The 21,600-nt window shown below is 37.4% G+C and overlaps 1 protein-coding gene across 4 annotated transcripts in view; it reads left to right on the top strand.

Annotated features, from left to right (window-relative positions):
• Positions 1-21,600, top strand: part of CDC42BPA (CDC42 binding protein kinase alpha) — a 175,516-nt gene that overhangs the window by 144,167 nt on the left and 9,749 nt on the right. For 3 of the 4 annotated variants that reach the window (XM_062489343.1, XM_062489341.1, XM_062489342.1), the window contains 13 exons: positions 2,241-2,360; positions 3,071-3,151; positions 5,173-5,278; positions 6,024-6,160; positions 6,806-6,945; positions 7,799-7,880; positions 9,037-9,253; positions 10,075-10,137; positions 11,011-11,604; positions 13,504-13,601; positions 15,042-15,126; positions 16,638-16,761; positions 18,073-18,190. In XM_062489343.1, the coding sequence (XP_062345327.1) occupies positions 2,241-2,360; positions 3,071-3,151; positions 5,173-5,278; positions 6,024-6,160; positions 6,806-6,945; positions 7,799-7,880; positions 9,037-9,253; positions 10,075-10,137; positions 11,011-11,604; positions 13,504-13,601; positions 15,042-15,126; positions 16,638-16,761; positions 18,073-18,190 (1,965 nt within the window). The remainder of the gene's footprint in view (positions 1-2,240; positions 2,361-3,070; positions 3,152-5,172; positions 5,279-6,023; positions 6,161-6,805; positions 6,946-7,798; positions 7,881-9,036; positions 9,254-10,074; positions 10,138-11,010; positions 11,605-13,503; positions 13,602-15,041; positions 15,127-16,637; positions 16,762-18,072; positions 18,191-21,600) is intronic. The other variant, XM_062489344.1, reaches the window with a different exon arrangement.

Below are 21,600 nucleotides of genomic sequence, written 5' to 3'. Positions count from 1 at the left end.
CATGCAGTTCTAAGCACACTGCTGAGTCTCTCAGGCAGTCTTACAGTAACTGGTTGATTTTGTTGGTGGTACCTCCAGTTCAGAAGTTCTCTCTGCTCCAGTTGTGTTTTTACACTGGCCAGGTTTGGCTCAGACCTGCCCCTGTGTTACAATTGGTAGGAAACAGTGAGATCTGCTTAGGGTAATCCAGTGGATTACTTTAAAACCATTTTGAAAGGTGCTGACATGGCCTTCATAAACTGTTGACAGAGTCAGGTTGCTTTTGTACTTAGTTCTTCTCATTAAAGCCAGGAACCCAAGATCACTACAGCAATACAGCTTAAGGCCCTTGTTTCTGCACTGAAGGTGGTGATTAAATTCCCTTCTGCAACGGTGGATCAGGTTCTGTGTGTTTTGTGGGCTTTTCATGTTTGTAAGTAAAGTGAAAATGCATTTGCTACTGTTTCAGCAGTTGTCTTCAACCACAAAGGCTTTGTAGCACATTCCAGAAAGGTTCCATCACTGATATCAGGCTTGTACTACATTTTTTCATAGGCACCATGAAAATTCTCTGGTATGCAGATGCTGCTTTGAAAGGGAAAGCCCTTGGAGTGTCTGGAAACATTTATTAAATGATAGATTAGATCTCTGAGTTTAACTTGGAGGAGAAAAAGTGTCTGTTTCTTGCTAGGAAACAATTTGCCTGTAGTTATTCATTTGGCTTATTTTTTAGTGACATTTTTAAGGAGGAGCTAGACTTGTTGAAGGTTAAACAGTCTTTGTGTGGATTCCAAGTTATCACATGTTTAGACAGGGATTAAAAAGAAGTTTAGAATACTTGAAACATGTTGCATTTGAGGATTTACTACTTAAGGCATCACTGTTTCTAATGTCGAGTAAAGCTTTCAATTAATATTTGTTTCTAATAAATATGAGCACAAAATGTTTGCTTTACTGCTACTTTTTGCCTCAATGCTTGAAACACATAATCTGTGTGTAGTAAACAGGTGTCTGCCAGTATGACAATTTCCCATTTTTATTTCAGAAAAGCTTGCAGGCATGGTAATATGCCTAAATTGATTAAACTGATGAGCATTCTCCAATAGATAATTTTTGAAGTGTATGGTAAAACTAGAAGACATCAAAATTAACTCACTATTTAAAAAAAACCATATAAATATATATATATATATAAAACTAGCAACTGCACCTGTTCGCTACCATGACTGAGCTCCTGAAGAACAGGACTGTATGTGCATGTGTAAAATTGGCTTGACAATATAATTGATTCCCAAAAAAGCAGTGAAGTTTGTGGAATTCTTAGTATTGTCAGTGGCAAATGGGATGAGAAACACTGGAATGTTCGAATGCTTTCTGTAAACATGGCTGCATATTTTAGTTTGTCTGCAAGCTAGGCAAACCCTTGGCAATGGAGAACTGATGATAGCATTGCTTCAGAAAATAAAGGCATTCCATGGAACCTTCTGCAGGCCTGAAGCTTTTCTTTTATTATTAGTGGGAAAAAGCATTTTCTTTTCTTTTTTTTTCTCCTTTTTTCTTTTTTCCCCAATACAATTTTGCATAGAAAACTTTCTGGAGATCTCCTATTTTCAAGGAAGAATTGTTACCCAAGATACCTGTTTGTACCTATGTTCCTTGTTCAGTGTAGCTCTGTGTTGGGCTCAGTTTCATTCTATATATCAAGGACTAGAAAAATATTCCCCAGAAGAAACTGTGTTCCTGGTAAGGACGTTTCTGTAGTTCAAATGGGGTGCAAAGCCCCCTCAATTCTCTGTGAATATAGTTCTCAGGATAGGCACTGCTCTGCATTTTCTCCTTGTTTTCTCCTGAATATGTTTGCGGGAATTTACATGGGCTGTGCGGAAATTCACTTCTAACAAATCCCTGCTACCAGTAGACAAAACCCAGTAGTGTTTAGAAAATACCCTTGAAAAAAGCTGAATTACAAGTGTCTTTGAGTAGTTATCAGGGCCCTGAACTAGCAGCTCTTATGCATGTGCTCACCTCTCAGCAGAAGCCTTGGTGTGTTTACATGCAACAATTTTCATTCCATTTTGTTGCTTTTAGATAGAAAGTTGCTTAAGACTGAATTTTTATCCTCTTGAGTTCTGTCTTATGAATTCTACTGCTCCCATATCTTATTTTGGTAAGAGTTGTGAATTGTTTTTTAATTATGTCTTTGATTTATTTCTTTGCTTGGTGTTTTGTTTTTTTTTTCCTCTCTTGAATTGTTCTCCTAGATTGATTCAGTTGAGAATTTTACATTGTCTAATACTCCATCACGGGATGAAGACAGCAAGTCTCACCTCCATTCAAGATCAAGGTCTCCTTCTACAGCCAGTGAGATTGAACCAATTGAGGTACTTCATTGTTGAAAGATATTTGTCTTTTTTTGTCTTTTTTTTTTTTTTTTAGGAGTAACAGTTTCACTTGTATAAAAATGACTACTGCAAACCTTTTGTTTAGGGTGAAGCTCATTCTTCTGCAGCAAAACTGTTTAGGACTTTGTAATAAAGCCTTCTGCACTAGTGGTGAACTGTGTTTTGGGGAACATTGCATTTCCTTTCACTTATGGTTAATTTAACAGGGATGGGAACCATGATTCAGTTATTAGTTATGGTCTTTCTTCATAACATATCCTCAGTCATGAGTATTTAAGAAATGTTGGCACAAAGATTATGTTATAAAGTAGTTTGTAAAAACACACTTTGAAGTCCTGCTGGAAGTCTTGTCATTACAAAATGTTAGCCAGACTCCACAACTGTAATAATATATTTATATAATAATTTATTCCTTTTCCCTGTTAAAAAATTAATGTTGTGGTTATTTTATATTAGAAAATACCCAATCACATGTTTCAGAAAATGTGAAGTAGCTTCTGACATTTGGAAGATGACTCTTGCTGAGAACTAAGATATGTTTTTCTGAGTCCTGCATTAATCAATTTGGTTTCATGGCTTGAATGGTGGGGGATGGGGTGAGTGGGACAACATACTCTTCTTCCTTTATCCAGGCTTTCTTTGATAGTGTGTTCTTGATGTCTGATTGATCCTTTGGGGACTCTGTTCAGGTTACAGATCATCCTCCCCGTTCAATTCACACACCGACCATGAGGACAGCATATATTGGCTCGGGACTCTCTGCACCAAAGGTACCCTGTCAAGCATTCACACTTTTTGTGTAGCAAGGAAAATGTGTCACTCCTGGGCTACAGCTTCAGGAAAACTGGTTGTCACACTGATCTTACCAGAACTGCCTAGAAGGGATGTTTATGTGCAAGCTGGTCGCTCTCTAAAATTTAAACCCTTCATTCTTACGTTATGGGGTGTGACAAGCTCCACTAGGAATTTCACAGGCATTTGACTGTAGGAAAAACAGTGGTTTGGACATTAGAAAGAGGTAAATGAGCCAGAATGTGAAGAAAGGAAAGTGCCGTCCTAGGAAGAGAGTGTTTTCTGGCCTGTGTCTGACCAACATGCCTTTCTACTCTTTGCATACAGATTAGCATGTCTGTATGCTAATTAGATGTTTATTCTTGAGAAAAGGCAAAGAATAACCTTAAAAACAAAACCACAGATTTGCCTGGTTTTAAGCAGTGTAAAAGTGAGCACTACAGGAAGAGATTACCATTTTTTCTGTCTTTTGGCTTTTACCTGCATAAATACTGATTTTCCATCAGTTGTTGAAATCATTTTGTGGGTGCTGAATAAACCAGTGTATGCTCATTGCTAGTGGATTATGTCTATTCAAGCAAATTAAGAATAAATACACGCTATTAAAGAAAAAAATTTCTTGTGAAAGTTTTGAAAATGACTCAGTGGTTTAGGAATCTTCTGTATATTTAAAAATGGCAGGTTTTCTTGCAACTAATAATGAAGTAAGTGAGGCTTTCTAATAGATTTGTTTCTCTGCTTTGGTAAATTACAAAGAAGCAGAAGATTCATTTGTGTAAAGGAAAGTTAAAAATTTTGAACAGTGTTCTGTTGGCAACATCTTAATAGATCAACTGAAAAAAAATAAGTGCACTTGGAATCACATGAAATGGACTTTACTGTGCAGGTAATTGAATTTTTGCAAACATTTTGCTCAATAAGTTATGACTTGATTTATAATTTATTCTGTCCCCTAAAGAACCTTCTTACTTTTTGATTGCATCACTGTTTAAAGCTGGGTATTGTTTCCCTGCAAGTCTCAAAACAGAGCATTCTGTAGACTGAAAGCTGCTGTTGTAACAGTAAAGCTGTCATTAAATATGGATCAGTTTGAGCCCTTAGCTGTGATATCTTATTCTCTGAAATACAAGAAAGTGAGTAAATTTTTAACATACTTACTCTCCAAAGTAGTCTGCAAAATTGTCTTTGTTTCAGATCACATACATGATCAGGTTTTTTTGGACATTCACCCTATGCTCTGGCTTTTCTCCCCAGTAGTTACTTCACTGGGAGTTTTTATAGAAAAGCAAAGCAGCTTCCTGGATTTTATATAAAGCCATCTGTGAATCATCCTGCCACATTACATAGGCATTTAGCCTTTATATAGCAGTATGAGCACGGCCATCCTTGAGGAGAGGGAGCAAATGAAACCACTTACTCATGTACTCTGTGTTCCAAGGAATGACAGGAAGAGAAAGCCTTTCAAAATCAACTTCATCTATCAACTTCAGCTCTGGACTTTAGATTGGCTGTTCTAAATTGCTTCTTCTAAACAACTTAAAAGGGGCTCTGTCAGGGCTTTCTGGCATAAGATTTCAAATTTTGAGGAAGTCTGCTATTTTTCTTTTAACTAAGGCAATACTGACAGAGGAGCAGTGAATTTGCAGCTTAGAAAATACTGTTATGGGATGACCTGGGCTGACAGGCAGGTGCCCACAGAGCACACGGTTATACAAGTTCAACTTCTAAAGCAGGAGAATCATTTTGGCAGTTTTCCTATCTGTAGTGGAAGCAAACTCATGTTCTGAGACAGGGTCCAGTTTCCATGGCTTTGTTTACAGAGGATGCTTTAAGTTATCAACTGTGAGCAGTGTGATAAGGAAATTTTTTCAGATTTCATTTCAGCAAACATAAAACAATCTGCCTTATTAAATGCACCTATGCACTCTAGTCTGTGAAAGAAATAACTGTATTTGAGAAGTGTTGCATGTAGTAATATCCTTATCTGCTTGTTTCACAGCCTAAAGCTCACCAGTTTGTAGTGAAATCGTTTAACACACCAACAAAATGCAATCAGTGCACATCCCTGATGGTTGGTCTGATACGACAGGGCTGTACTTGTGAAGGTAAGCACTTGGGAGAGCAAAAACAAATGTGAACTGACGTTCTTATAGATGCAAATGTTATAGGAAATGTAGTGTGGTGATGCAGAAGTCTTCTGCTTATATTTTGAATACCAGTATATTCTCATGCTTCAGTCTTTTAACAGTAGAAGCCAAACACTGAACATACATAACAGATTGCCCAGTTTTCTGGGGACATTCTTATTCCACTTGGTGATAGAAAAGCTTAGTTAATTTTACTCTGAATAGCAATAAGGGGCCACAGTGAGTGGTCAAGTAGACACTCAGCAGCTTTGCTTTATGTTGCAGGGCAAAATTTAAGACATCTATTCTGACTTAATCCAGAAAGAAGCAAAACCAGTACTGAATGGCAGTTATTCTTGTTTGTATGTACACAGAATGATGTTTATTATTTAGAGGATGTTTCAGTTTTTTGTTTACTAGTAGAGTTGGGCCTAGAGAACATCACAGAGATTGTCTTGGGCTCTTTTTTTATCTGGATGAAACCAGGTGTATCCATAAAGTATCTGGAAAAGAGAAATTTGAATTTTAGAGCAGATAAAAACATGAAATGCTGCTCTGTGCAGACTTTTACTTCTGTTTGTAGCAAAATTCAGTGAGATTATTCAGATGCTGGTCACAAAAATAGAAAGGGAATTTCATTGTAAATCTCATCATCATTATCACAACTTTTGCATTCCGCAAGAAATAACCATCAAATCTTTTTGTTCTTTCTCCTCCTCACAAGTGTGTGGATTCTCTTGCCATGTGACCTGTGCAGACAAGGCTCCTGCAGTGTGTCCAATCCCTCCTGAGCAGACTAAGGGACCTTTGGGAATAGATCCACAGAAAGGCATAGGAACAGCTTATGAAGGACATGTCCGAGTAAGTATGAGGTGGCTGCATTTGGGACACTTACATTAAATTAATTGTTTTCCAGAGCTGGTATTACATTGAATGTTGGGGGGATAGATTCAATTACATCTTAAGGTAGCAGTTTGGAAAATAAGACTTAAATTTTCACAAAGCAACTCTAAGCATTGTCAGCAGTGATCTTCTCTCCCCTCTGTTGGCTAGTGTGCTTTGGGTTGGTGTTGAATAGTTCCATCTCTAGAGATCAGATCATCTTCCAGGCCCTGTGAGTTTTTGAGTCTTTCTGCTAGTACTGTCTGTGGTCACTGGTGGGGATATTTGCACAGAAATACTGAAATATTTACTCAACATAGTTTTGGTCATAATTCTGTGACCAACTAGAGACAGATTTCTTTCTCTGTATTTTTTTAATACAGCTCTAAATGAATTCATGAAATGAGAAAAAAGAATCTGTGATGCTAATGATTTATTAAATAATATATTGTCTGTGTGTCTGTATTTGTTGGTCTTACTGCTCCTGGCTCTTGCTTATGTTGCTTAACATCATCACTGAATTGAAAGTTTCCAGCCCAGATAAGCAAACTGATTTTTGTGCTGATTGATTTTCTGATTGCATCTAAACTTACAGAGAGTTGATCAGAATTTATTTTTCTAAAGGTCCCAAAGCCAGCTGGAGTAAAGAAGGGTTGGCAGAGAGCACTGGCAGTGATCTGTGATTTTAAACTCTTCCTGTATGATGTAGCAGAAGGAAAAGCATCTCAGCCCAGCGTGGTAGTGAGTCAGGTCATAGACATGAGGTAAGCTGTTTGCTGCTGGTGGGAGCTTTGCAGAGGCACTGGGAGGTTTTGTTCTGCTTTTTCCTTTTTGTCAAATCAGTAAGCAAGCTGCAGAGCTTTTATGAAACCCTATAGTCCATGTTGACAGCCACTTATTTTCTGGGATAAAAAAAATAAAAGAGCCATTAGCAGCTATTTGGGGTTAGCCTGAACTACGCTTGTTTGTTCCTATATGGATATTTAAACTTCCATTACTGTTCAGCTGTGTAGAAGATCTTGAATGAATAAAAAATTAAAAATAACATCATTTTGGGGTTGAAATGGGTTTTGAAAGACACAAAACTTATACGGTAAATGTATTGCAGTTTTTGCTTGAGAAGGGCTAAATAGTTTGTTCCCACTGTCTTCATTATTATCAAAATACTACGAGCCTCACTGAAGGCTGGGAATATTTAACATAGCAACTAAGTAAAACTCATCTCTGATCTAAGTTAGTTCATCCGGGAAGCCCCAAACTGCTGTAGGTTATAGCTTCTAGGTGAGTTTATATTTTTATGAGAGTTGGAGAGGTGTTCTTCATTCCACTTATTTTATAAGTTGAATTTTTTTCTTTCAATGTTTTAAAGAAAAAACTTTATAAACATTTACAGCATATCTGAATAGGTTTATATCCATCAGTGTTTACCAGAAATTAATTATGCAACATTGCATTTTTAAATTCATCTGCATATACAGATGAAAGGATAATTTTAAAAATCAGATCTCAGTGCTGACTTATGTCCTTCACTAAACAAGGCTATTGGAAAAGTAAAATCCAAACACACAGATTTTTGCTCATTAACTCTTTCCCAATTATGTTTATGGTCTCTATAAGGGATGAAGAATTCTCAGTGAGTTCTGTCTTGGCCTCAGATGTCATCCATGCAAATCGGAAAGATATCCCCTGTATCTTTAGGGTAAGTATTGCATCCTGACCCTACTAACCCAGACATGCAGGGTTTCACAGGGAGATGTGTGGTGTGCATTCACTGACAGCTTGCCAGTATTTTATTTCCTGGGCAAGTTCTGCCCATGTGGTATCCATGGCAGCAGCAGCAGCAATGTGTAGGGATCTCTACATATATCATTCCTGTGATAAAAATATCACTGGTACTCTAGACAAGCATTCATCTCCATGAGGGTTGTATTTTTTAATCTTCACAATAAGATGTATTTTCCTCTATTTCCTCTTAGTTATTTGAAATTCTCCTGTTCATCATGACTTTGTACATTTTCATTTCCTCAAGTTGCCCTCTGCTTCTCAATTTAACTGACTGGGTTATTGCTGAAATTTTATATACTTTTTTTTTACATATGCATTGGATTTCTGAAAACTTCCATTCATCAGATAATCAGTATAGAAATTTTGTGCAAAAGGCTTGTCAAAATTTATGTCTAGTATTTGGTATCAGGTTTTTGCCATCATTGGCTTATTTTAATATTCTTATTTTTATTAGATATTCTATTAAAGCTTTAACATCAGTTAAATCTCCTTGATGTCTTATCAATTTTGCTGTCATTTCTTTACTATGCTTTTGTATTTCATTCTTTGTTCTACAGTTTTTAGACTGTTTATCACCCAGTGTGTTGAGGGGAGATAAAACCTACAAAAGGGTCTTTCCATTTTATCTATAATAGCTGCATCAAATGTATGAAAAGGATCACAGAGCATTCTTTCAATAAAAACCATTCATTTTGCTTTAAATTATTAATGAAACCTATACCTCTTAAAAATACAGAATGCTGTATAAAAATGCTTTTGTTATAAAATTTCTGTGAGTAAAAAATTACTATATTATTTAGAGCATTCATGAATTATAAAATAAATACAAATGCATGTAAAATAAAGCCAGCATTTTCTCTGTTCTTGAAGATATTGACATCTGTTTTTCTGCTGTGGGTCCTTGATTAAGATAAGAGTGTTTTCTATCAACTGAGGAGGAATTTTTGCTTCCTTAATTCAGACAGCTAATTAAATTGCACTTGCAGCCATCTGTTTCCCTTGTAAAAATGATCATGAGGAAATTATTTATCACTTCTGACTTAAAACTATGTTTTTATTTTTTTTTGCAGGTTACAGCCTCCCAGCTCTCTGCATCCAGTAACAAGTGTTCAATCCTGATTCTAGCAGACGGTGAGAATGAAAAAAGCAAGTGGGTGGGCGTGCTGAATGAGTTGCATAGGATCTTGAAGAAGAACAAACTCAAAGACCGCTCAGTCTATGTTCCCAAAGAAGCTTATGACAGCACCTTGCCCCTCATCAAAACAACACAGTCAGCAGCAATCATAGGTATGAAATTATTAAGAAGAAAGCTCTTAAGAAAAATGGGTATGCTAAAAGCATGATTTTTAAGGTAAAAAAAAATGTGTGAGATGGTTATCTACTGAATAGAGAGTAATATGTCGTGGTTTTATCCCACAGGGAAATGTGTATGGGCCTAAGAGAAAAGTGCAAGTTAGTACCCAGCACTTTTGTCGGATCTTTTAAGCACTTTTTAAGATCTTTTAAGATCTATTCCTTCTATTCCCCCATATTCATAATCACTAATATTTCACCCATATTCATAATTATTCACCAATATTCATAATTATGAGTACTTCTGACTGAGAATTGGACATTTCTCTTTTGTTACTCTGTAAACCCTAACTGGGCAAAATTATCACTGTAGAGTAGGTGTCAATCACTCATTTCAAAATCTGCTGTGGGACCACAGAGAAATCTAAGATCAGAGACTGAATTTAGTAATTCCAAATACTACTGCATAAAATATGTTAACCTCTGATAATTTAAATTATTTCAATTTAATAATATGGTTACTTCAAAGCTGGTGTTTAGGCTTAAGTTCTCTGAACAGTTCGTTAAGAATTATGTTTCTAGCTGTTACTTTAACTATCAGGAGAAATAGGAAGAAACTTCTTTTTTCAGAAATTTGAAAGACTTGGGAGGTTGCCGTTTTTTTTTAATACATTAATATTTTAGGTTTGGCTTTATATACAGTTATTTCAATATATTATAAAAATTGTCTCTGTTAATGAGAATTATCAGTATTGTTTAATAGATTCATAAAGTACTTCAATAGAAAAATATTTTTTTTTTCCTTAATGTCATAGACCATGAAAGAATTGCTCTGGGGAACGAAGAAGGGTTGTTTGTTGTTCATGTCACTAAAGACGGTAAGAAACTAGGAACTGGTAATAATTTCCCTAATTCTAACTCACCTTTTTCTTATTCAATATCTTCTGGTTTCATTTTTTGTGATTTACTACATTATCAGCTGGACAGCTCCATGAGAGATCAGAAGGTGTTCTGTGTGCTTCCTGGTTTGGGTATCCTTTCCAATAACAACAATACAGCTTTTGGAATGCAGTTGAAGGTTTTTCCCCCATTGGAAGCTGGCTCAATCCTGATTTCAGACCGGGTTGCTCAGGGCTTTGTCCAGTTGGGTGTTGAAAATCGCCAAGAACACAGGTTCCATGATCTCTCTGAACTGCCTGTTACAAATTACTCTCACAGTGAAACATTTCCTTTGTGTATTCAGCAGGAACCTCTCTCATTTGAATTTCCTGCTGTGTACCTCAGCAAGAATTGTGTCTTAGTCCTTTGTATAACCTCCACCCTGGTACTGGAAACAAAAACTTCTGTGCAGTATTGCAAGATGTAATAACAGATTGCCTAAGTTAATTCAATGAATGACATGTTTGTTGTATGTTTCAGATCTGAGGCTTTTCCTTTATTCAGTAGGTTTTTTTTGCTATAAACTGTTTTTGAAATTAATGCTGAAATAATACAGTTGTTGTTACTGCATCAGATCTGCTCCTCCCATTTCTGATGAGGAGGAGCTGAAGGTTTATCCAGAATTGCCACATCTGGTGTTATTAAAATACCAGTTTTGATTCTGTACTTTTTAATATTGCAGGGAAGCAATAAAAAGGGGATTTCTTGGGTTTCTTTCTTAGTTCATATTTACAAATACATGTTATGATCAATTCACACTTCACCATTACTTACTTAAATCGGCGGGGGGGTTGTTTTGATGTTTGTTTCAGAGATTATCCGAGTTGGTGACAACAAGAAGGTCCATCAGATTGAGCTTATCCCAAGCGAGCAGCTCATTGCGGTGATCTCAGGACGGAACCGTCACGTGCGGCTCTTCCCCATGGCTGCCCTGGATGGAAGGGAGACTGAGTTCTATAAGCTGGCCGAGACCAAAGGCTGCCAGTCAATAGTTTCTGGACACGTGCGCCACGGAGCTCTCACCTGCCTGTGTGTAGCCATGAAAAGGCAGGTGCTCTGTTACGAACTAAATCAGAGCAAGACTCGCCACAAAAAGATCAAGGAGATCCAGGTGCAGGGGAACGTCCAGTGGATGTCGATCTTCAGTGACCGTCTCTGTGTAGGCTACCAGTCAGGTTTCCTAAAATACCCCCTTCATGGAGAGGGCAGCCCGTACAGCCTGCTCCATCCAGACGACCACACGCTCTCATTTATCTCACAGCAGCCAACTGATGCCATCTGTGCAGTCGAGATCTCAAATAAAGAATACCTGCTGTGTTTTAGCAGCGTCGGTGTTTACGTCGATTGCCAGGGCCGAAGATCCAGGCAACAAGAGTTGATGTGGCCTGCAACTCCATCTTCTTGCTGTGAGTTGTGCTCTGTGTGTGTCTATGTCTTTGGTGCTCTCCACTGAAGTGATCTCTGCTTGTATTGTTATCCACAGGAGGTGAAGTTCAGAGGTAATTACCTGCCAGGTTCATGAATGCTCTCGGCCCCGTCACCATTTTTAATCTAGTCAGAGGGTTTAATCCTCATTTATGATAGTTTCAACAACTCTGGCACTGACCTATACTTGCTGGAACACAAAGAGGAATCATGAGTCAGGATTTCTAATTCTAAAACAGCCAAAAGCTTCAGGTTCAGCAGAGGCTAACAGGAACTTTATGTATTTGCTACCACTGGATTGTCGTTATTTAAAGTTGTGGAATGTGATTGTACTTTATCTCAGCATTGTGGTTCCAACTTTCTTCATGCTGAGAGTCATCAGGATCTGGTAGTTTGACTTGCTTTTCTTTAATGGTATTTGTTCCTACTTATTAGTCTGTTTTGTCTTTCTTTTCTTCTTTATTTGTTCATTCTTTCATGCTCAGGGGTTTTTTTCAACAACCTTCTTATTCATCTCCTCTCTACACTTTAAAAAATCACTTTCTAAGTTTCTCTTCTGTCTCTCTCTTCCATTCCAAAATACAATGCATAGCAGGCAATATAAAAAATACATTTCATAAACTTAAAGAAAAATACTGCAATTTTTCAAGATTTTCATTTCCACCAAGGTCTGTTAAACATTTATTGTACCTTATTTCAAAGCTGGGGCTTTCTCTGTGACAGTTTCAAGGGAAAAGAAACCAAGCTTGAATGTCTGTCTTCTTCTTTTTAAAGTCTTTCTGCATGCAGATAAAGATTAGCCAAATCTGCACTCAGAGTAGTGAATGAGCCCAGTTCTGTGTTGATTTTTAGAACAGTCTGCCTTCTTACCTTGCTCTGGTAGCAGTCCAGTCACACTGTAAAGGGGGGGAATATTTCACCTTGTTTGAGTGAAGGCCCTTCTGAATATGGAGGGAGCAACATCTACAGGGTGTTTGCCACTTCTGGATTTCAGGCAATTTTACACAACTGATTACTGACTCAGATAATGAATGAATCAAAACAGGAGGTTATGTGATAGATTGCAAAATGTGTATTTTTCACACATAGTTCATCTATACTTGCCACTGTTATTTGTGACAGTTTTTTGATTGCCTGAAATGATTTGATGTAGCTCCAATTCTGAATGGAGGTGTATTTTATAGGAAAAGCTGTTACATTTAAACACATCTTGGATGCTGTTGTTAGTCTTGGCAGACTATGACAGTCTTGTTGCTGACATGGAAATACTGAATTCTCCTTTAGAAGTCATCCCAGTGAAACAAATTTCATCCTGGGGAAATGTGCCAGATAAGTTGCAGAAGATTTCTCTTTACAATCCAGAAAATGAGAAGAAAGAATTAAGGTTAAGGAAACATGACTTTTATGGCTGTGTCATGGTGCTTAGTACCAAGTGAGGCTCATTTAGCACATAGTCTAAAGACTCAGAGCTCAGTTCATTCAAGTGACAGCTATTAAATAGAACAGTGTATTTTCCTACCACATAATTTGCAATATGTGGGGTCTTATTAAAAATGGGGCTTTTAGGAGGAAAAAGCCTTTGAAATACATCAGTATTTGGCAGAGTATACCTTAATGTCTTACAATTCAGAAGGTAGTTAGGTTTTCAGCAAAGTTAAAAGTCATGAAGGTTGTAAGTTTTTGGGTGGTGCTGTTTCCCTTCAGAATAAATTTCTTGGTCATTTTTAAGTTAAAGCACATTTTTCAAAGCTTGTTGTTGGATTGTGGAGCACTGGTTTTGTTTTCTTAAATAAATATGGTTAAACTAATATGGTAAGAAATTGTCTATTTTGGGCGGTGTCTAAAAACACATGACACAATACCTCATCATTCCCTCCCAGGTTACAATGCACCATACCTCTCTGTGTACAGTGAAAATGCAATTGATATCTTCGACGTGAACTCCATGGAGTGGATTCAAACTATTCCTCTCAAAAAGGTAACTTCTCATTTCAGTATGGGCCAAGGAATATGTCCAGACTCAATGCTGCTGTAGGAGGCATCATTAAAACCACTTTTGGGTACATAATTGAATTAAAGGAGGAGCTACGGAAAGAAACACATGTGTTTTTTCTTGGAAATAGAAGATACAAAATGTGTTTCTCATGTGGTTGCACTGTTTAGATGAATGATCAGTCTGGAGCATATGGCTGTGTTGGATTTACTGATACTGTTGTAATAATGAGAGAAATTAGTTAGTACTAGTTATATATGGCTTCATTGGGACTGATTATGTCGATGTTATTACCAGAGGATGGTGTATGTTAACATAATTAAACAGGCCTTCAAAAATCTGTCTCCTGCTGCTGGAGCATATTGTAGACAGACAGGGTTAGAACATTTTGTTTTAGATGAAATGTTTAGATGTTTTTAGCAGAAACACCAAAAACAGGATGATGTCCGGTTTGGATATTTTATCAAAAGGATGATGTTTCTGAAAACTGACGCTTGGTATTTAGAAGGTGTTTGCTCAGCTGTATTTGGAAAGAAAAGAGAAAAGTCAGTTTTTTTCCCTGTGATTTAGACTGACTTCAGCTTTGTATCAGGGTCAACACAATTCCTTTACTGGTGTTCCAATGACACAAAGCTGCAGGACATTGCCCCTGTGGTCTTGTGTTGGTCATTCAGTCTCTGCATATCAATTTCCCACACATCAGATGCAGACCAGGATATTCTGGCAGTGATGTGAGGATACATAATGCAAAGATCAAGGTGCTCATCTATTTACGGTCTTAAGGAGAGACACCAATCTGGACTTTTATGGGAAAGTTCTTCCTTTGAGTTATTAAGCAGTTGGAGCATTTTTTTTTTCCCTACACAGTAGAATGTGATTTAGTGCTTTGATTAGTATTTGGCTCAAGACTTCCCTTTTAATGGATGAAGCTACTTTCAGCAAACAAAATTACTACACTTAGGAGTCTCAAAAATGGCCATTTATTATGGCTATTTATTATTATGGCCGCTTATTATTATCTGTTTCTAACACAGTTTACAGAGTGTGGAATGCTTCTTTCATTTTTATGTTGGAAGTCACAAATACCAGTAGGTTTTAGCAGTCTGTGTGTGCTCTTATCAAGCTGCAGAGCATTATTGTGACATGGTACTAACACAGAATAAAAGCTCAGCTTTATTGCTTTGTACATCTAATAGAAAAAAATTTACTCGATATATGAGGTAGACTTTCTAACACAATTATTCATTTAAATGCTGGGAGGAATGGTGTTAAGCCTGTATCTTAAAGTGGAATTTTAAGCAACTCTCTCTGTGCTCATTCTCAAATAAAAGAGTTTAAAATTCTTTTGAAATCTTCTTTATGGCTTTAATGACTTGGAATTGTTACTCTTGAGAGTATTACGAGGACTGTTATTCCTTGTTTCAGGTACGACCCTTGAATACAGAAGGATCACTAAACCTTTTAGGCCTGGAGACGGTCAGATTAATATATTTCAAAAACAAAATGGCAGGTAAGTAAAGAAAAGCCAATTTTCATCATGCACATTTTCATTTTGAAAAAGTGTTTTGCTTTATCTGCATCTGTTCATTGCAGAAGGAGATCTCTCAAACGTCTGTGTGCTTGTTAACTTGGGAAGAAGCCAAAGCTTATGGGTTCCACAGTGATTGCAATGGTGTCTCTGCTCTGAAATTTTTTTTTTTTTACTTTTGAATATTCAATGGAGACTTGAATGAAGACTGGAAATAGAAACTAGAATGACTGGGTGCTCCCTCCAAATGTGGGATCACCTGCCAGAATACTGCCTAAAAAAGCCTGCACAATTAAAGGCTTAAATAGTACGTTTGGCAGCACTAGATTAAAATTAATACCACATTGAACCTAAACAAATGTTTCCCAAGCATTTTAAAGTAATACAGTATATTCATAACTTGTTAGTAGGGCCAGCTATGACTGTGTGCCACAATTTTAGCTTCAAAAATCAATTTTTGCTACGGGTCTTTCTGAGTTATTTTACTTTTTGGAGCTCGTTTCATAAGCATGCTCCTGAGGAGTTTCCTTCAACTTTTGGTTAACCTGGTAGGTGGAGATGGGACTTGCTCTGTTTCAACAACCAAAAGCTATAAATTTTTGTTAATAGCTTTCTGAAAACAGTGAAAAGAAACACTCTAGAAAAGTGTACTGCTGCTGGCACTATTTCAGTGCTTATTTAAATTGCCAGCAAATTAGTACAAAAGTAATGGCAGTGGTCGAGAGGAGAAATACTCTGGATGTATGTATAGAGAATTTTCAAGTCTAATAAGGACTGAACATTAAAGTTGATCTTAAAGAAAGAAGATATTTGAGTTCCATACAAAAACTGTTTTGTCAGTGAGCAGTAGCTTAAGTGTCACTTTTGTCTCCATATATAGAAAACAAGACAGAGTTCATTCGACGTCACACAGCTATCGTGTGATTATCACTGTTTTCATGTCTTTAATAAAGATCCCTTGGCCAGATGTACACACATGGAAAAAGATCTTCCCTTTTACCACAGTTTCATCAAAGTACATCAAGGTTCAAACATTTGGAAAGCAGTATTCTCTTTGGAGCAGGGAGTGAATGAATGAATGAATGAATGAATGAATGAATGAATGAATGAATGAGATTCTTGCATTCAGTTTCCAGACAGTTGGCAGAACAAGACTCTTCTAGTGATTTTCAGTGACAACTGCCAGGGGAGTTTTGAGACAAGGCTCAGATTCCCTTCCTACCCACCAAAATATTTATTTCCAAGAATGTATCAGTTGTGTTTTGAAAACACAGGTGTGGCAGGTCATGTCTGAAGAAGGGTTAAGTCTGTTGCTACTTAACAGAGTAGTAGATAGTGGCCAAGGAAACCCATAAACCAAAGAACATTTGTTCAGGTTTGATGGGAAAGGGATAGTGTCCTCTGCAGAGCAGAGGTAGAAAGTATTGAAACTCAAATTCCATGAATACCTAAGGAGCTGCCCCAGTGCATTGCCATCTTTGTGCTGATTTCAGAGGGGGATGAACTGGTGGTGCCTGAGACATCAGACAACAGCCGGAAGCAGATGGTTCGGAACATCAACAACAAGCGCCGCTACTCCTTCCGCGTGCCCGAGGAGGAGAGGATGCAGCAGAGGAGGTCTGTATTCCACCTGTACTTGTCTTCTGTCCATGCCTGTAGGCCCTGATGGACACTGACTGATGCCAGGGTCGTGCTTCATGTGTGGCTTTCTGGAATGGCCCTTCAAGTGTTCCTGTCTCTTCTCTACCCTGTTAATCCTCTGTGTTAAGTTGTGTTAATACCGGTTTGGCTATGGATATGCACTGGATGCACAATTAGTTCAGATGAATTATGTGAAACAGCTGTCATTTGGAATGCATGCCTCCACATACTGTATGCAGGTGCATAGGTGTGCACATACACTGTGTATATATAAAGTTCTCCAATAAACACTTTGCAAAAGGAGAGTATTTTGCTAACTGTGCATATGGATTAATTTCTCTGAGACTCTGGTTCTGCTTTTCTTTCTGAAGGAGATTCTCCTCTCAGCAATATTCCAAGACATCTGTTTCTTTGATTTATAGATATAACTGCATGAAGTTTCTATAAATCTGACAAAACTCACCACTTTGGGGGGCATAGGACTTCAGGGTGTATTTTTGTTGGGAGTGTTTAGCAGGTTTACAAATATTTTCCTAAATGGCAACAGAAGCAGGTCTGCACTACTCGCAGTGTTCACAGAGGATGTTATTGACCTTTTGCTGTCACACACTAGAAGTGACCTGCTACTGTGCTAAGCCACACTTCATGAACTGAGTATTTCACTTTTCTAATTTCCAACATCTTGTACCGTTGGTTGGCTGCAGGTTGGTCTTTCTTTTTGACTCTAAGGAAAGTAACAACTGTATGCAGTGGAGAAAAAAATTCCATTTCTTGTTCTTGCAGTTGATTGACATTTGGTCTCTTTAAAATTTATTTATTCTGAATTCTGAAATGCATCCTTGTCATTTTGAAGAGCTTTTAATTCTGACCAGAGACAGAGAAAGGTAGTGCAGTATTATTTTAATTCTATTTTCATATTTTATACTTCATTTTCATCTCCACTTTGTAATGTAAGTTGACTTTTATTCATCTTACAGAGCTTTTTATCAGCTCATTCTGTGAATGTTAGTAACTACTGGGCATGGGCTGTTAGGCCCCAAACAGCATTCTTTTATCTTGGCCCCTTGCCCTCTCTTCAAGCTGGAACCCTCTCCACACCAGTACTGACAGCAGGGGTTCATCACAGTTAATATGGTAAAATGCAGTCATAGACTCATGGAATTGTTCAGGTTGGAAAGGACTGGTTAATTTCCATTTTAAAATATCTGATAATCAAAGCTGTATGTGTTTTATAAATGTCCATCCTCACCTTGAAGGAAATAGCTAAACAAATATCTTCTCTTCCAGGGAGATGCTACGCGATCCAGAAATGAGAAATAAGTTAATTTCTAACCCAACTAATTTTAACCACATAGCACATATGGGTCCAGGAGATGGCATACAGATTCTCAAAGATCTCCCAATGGTAAGTACAAAAGGATATGTGGGAGTGACTGACTGCTGCAGAGGCTGCAAATAATTGAGAGAAAAACAAGTGCAATTTCAATGTATAATCAGTGATGTATTTCCTATCAGGAACAGTGTAACGAGGGGAATGGAGCTAAAAATGCTCTGCTGCATGTAATAAAATTCACGCAAGGAGCATGACAGGCATTTAGTAGGGGAGGAGGAGGAGTGCCTAATGCCCCTGGAGTTTTAAGACAGTCTCACAGTGATAATTTTTATGACCCATGTGAAGGGGCAAAATTTACATTATTTGAGCCTGTGCTCTCTTTGGGTATGGAAAGAGAAATTCCTTTCTTGGTGAACTGTAGTTCAATTCCTTTTTTATTTTCCCATCTTTAGCACCAACTTAGACTATTTCTTCACAGCCTATTTTGCTGTAGCAATTCAGTAATGTGTACTGCTCAAATTTCTTTCCATGCCAAACATGCTATCTTTCCTGTTCTCTCCAAACTAAGTAGTCTCAGTGAAATAGGACTTCTTGCATAAAAGCTAACCTTTTAAGTTGAAAAATGGAGAAAGGAAATGTGTAATAGCACATGTTCATTTCCATAAAACCTCACGTAGGAAATAATCACTTGGAAGTTACTGAAATCTGTGACGAGCTAAAGACTAATTAATGCTTTGCTCATAAGAAGTGCCATACTGCTTGCTTCAAGCTACCTTGAGCATCTTTTGTGTGTTTATGTGTTCTGTATTGTTTTCCAAGCACATCTGCAGTGATACAGATGTGATTCAGAAGATGCTAATTAGCACTGTAAGAAAGATGAGATGTTATGATAAAAACAGATGCAATTTGTTCCAGCATAGGACTCAGGTATTAGCACAGAGCTGCTGTCTAAAATGATCATCATTACTGCTTGGAGTTTGTGCAAGAAAGCAGGAAGTAGGTGCTGAAATTGGGATTTTCTGATGCTGAAAAGTGCAAAGGAAATTAAAATAGGACTGGAAAATAAAGGGCAACATCCGGTTGCACTTGTTTAGGATCTTAGGAGCTAATCTTTGGTCTTTGGATACTCATTTTACCTCACTTTTGAAGCAAATGGTATCTTATGTTGCACTTGACTGTAAAGTCTGCAGTTTGATTTACTTTAAAGCTTGTATTAGACACACTGAAAAGCCTCTCAACAACAAATATATTTGGTGTAATGAGAAAAAACAGTACTGTATGTGTGTAAATGATAATCATTTTTATAAATGAACGCATAATGAAGGAACTGTTTCTAGAAAGCACATGACAGATGTAAGAGATGTTGGCAGGTATGTTGGCATGATACAAGATTGCATGTGTCTAATGTTAGACAGAGAATGATCATTCTCTGGGTAGAATGTAGATTTGAGCCTTTCTTCATTTCTTCATTTCTGGTAAGTTTTTTTAACTATTTGTGGCTTTTCGTAAGCAGAGAAAATAATCTGCTACCTCTACAGATAGAGCAAAAGTCATCCTGTGTCACACACACATGGCAATCAAAAGCTGCAAGGACTCTTAGTCCAGCCCCACATTTGACAAGTGTAAAACAAAGAATGGTTCTATCTATAGAAGGGGATTTTTTTTACGTAATTTCTTCAACAATGTCATCTCTCAATGGCTTTCAGCTTTGAATCCATTCTGATTTCCTTGTATTAGCTCACAGGTCCTGTTTCAAGTTAGGACTGGTACTGTGCTATTAACAACCAATATGATGCTTTGAAAAAAATTCATGAGTCACTTTCCACACTTAAAAGTGATGAGAAGATTTAGAAAATGTGTACAACTGTTGATTCCTGCACTTGTTCCACTGTTTCAGCTTCTTTTTAAAAAGTTATTAAAACCTCCTTTTTGCAAGTATCAATCTTAATGCTGGGATATATCACTGCAAGACAAAGCAAATTAATTGCATATTTTTCCATTGGCTCCTTGCAATGTCATGTTGTATTTGTATTCCTAACTTAATTGGTGCAGAATTGCTTTGAGTATGGGACTTGAAAGTGTGTGAATTTGAAAATGTAACTTGAAATTAGGAAATAAATGTTCTGTCAAGAGCTACTTCAGTCCAGGCAGCTTTTTCTTTTCTAACAGCTTCCTGTAAAGTATTTGCCTGGACTGAGTTCTCATTTAATCTGTTCCAGACTAAGAACTTTGTTTCTCAGGCACAAAAATAGAAGAAAAGGAGTTGTGTGGGCATTTGCTGTTATATATAGAATCTAACCCTTGTTGGAAAGAAATTTAAAATCAGAAGAGGGCATGGAAACAGAGGATGTTTCCTGGAGAATCAGTACACAAGGTAAAGAATAATCATCCAACCCTGTGTACAGTTCATCTGTATGGTGGTTCCTTTTCCAGGACATGGAATTATTTCACCAGTTTTATACATTATTCCCAAAAAGTGAGAAGTTGGGAGATTTCTGTGCTGCTAAGTGTGCGTCCTGATTTTGCAGCTCGAACATCTTCTTTGTGGTTTTTTTAATAGATTAGCATGGTTCAGCAGAGAAAGTATTTGTTTTTAACAAACTTCAGGAAAGATTGCAGCACTTTACTCTGGGAATGCCTGTTCTTGTTTGTAGAAGTGAATGGTACAATACATTTTTGGGGCTGAGGCTGGGGGTAGCAAGCAGTGCAAGGCTAATAGTCTTCTGAAATTGTCTTCCTCCAGCTATTTTAGGTGGTGCAGCTTCTTTTTTTGTGGGGTACTGGAGTGCAGAAAGTGCATGAAAGAGTGGAGTGGGGATTTACATTTGCAGTTTCTTCAGGTTTATTTGGGCACCTTCAAATTTGGCTGGATCTACCAACAGAAATTTTTCACCCTGCATGAGCTGTCACTGAAGTCAGTATAGTGCTGTATGGGCAAAAAGGTCTTAGGTATAAATAGGTTTTAATAGAGAATAGATGTTTTAATGTCTGTGTTAAATGAGATTGTCACAAACTAAATAGCTAGCCCAGCCCAGCTTTTATCCAGCACACATAGACGAATGTTATAAATCAAATGGCAATTTTGTATATATGTATTTATATTTATTAATTAATATACACATATTCACTTCACAGATGCAGTGGGAATCAGGAAAAAACAAATCTTTTCAACCCCGCTGCCTTTTATTAAGGGGCAATGCCAAGAACTGAGAGAAGCAGAGTTAGAATTGGTAGTGCTGGCCCTTGATGAGTGGGCTGGGCTGTGTCTGTGGGCAGGAGGGGACCTGCACTTGTGCTGCTCTAAACCTGACCTGGTAAGAGCAGAGCCTGCCTGCTTTCTGCCCACCACTGTTTTAATGATGTCTTTTAAAAGACCAGCTGTAGAGAGTTTAATTTGTGTTGTAACCAGAATAAAGAGAGTGTTTAAAAGTCTTTTGCACTATTTGATGTATTAAATCAGGTGCCTGTTTGTGTATACCATA

This window comes from Cinclus cinclus, chromosome 3 (genome assembly GCF_963662255.1).
Source record: "Cinclus cinclus chromosome 3, bCinCin1.1, whole genome shotgun sequence".
NCBI lineage: Eukaryota > Metazoa > Chordata > Aves > Passeriformes > Cinclidae > Cinclus > Cinclus cinclus.
The sequence above is the reverse complement of the archived record's forward strand: the minus strand, read 5'-3'. Positions and strand labels throughout refer to the sequence as shown.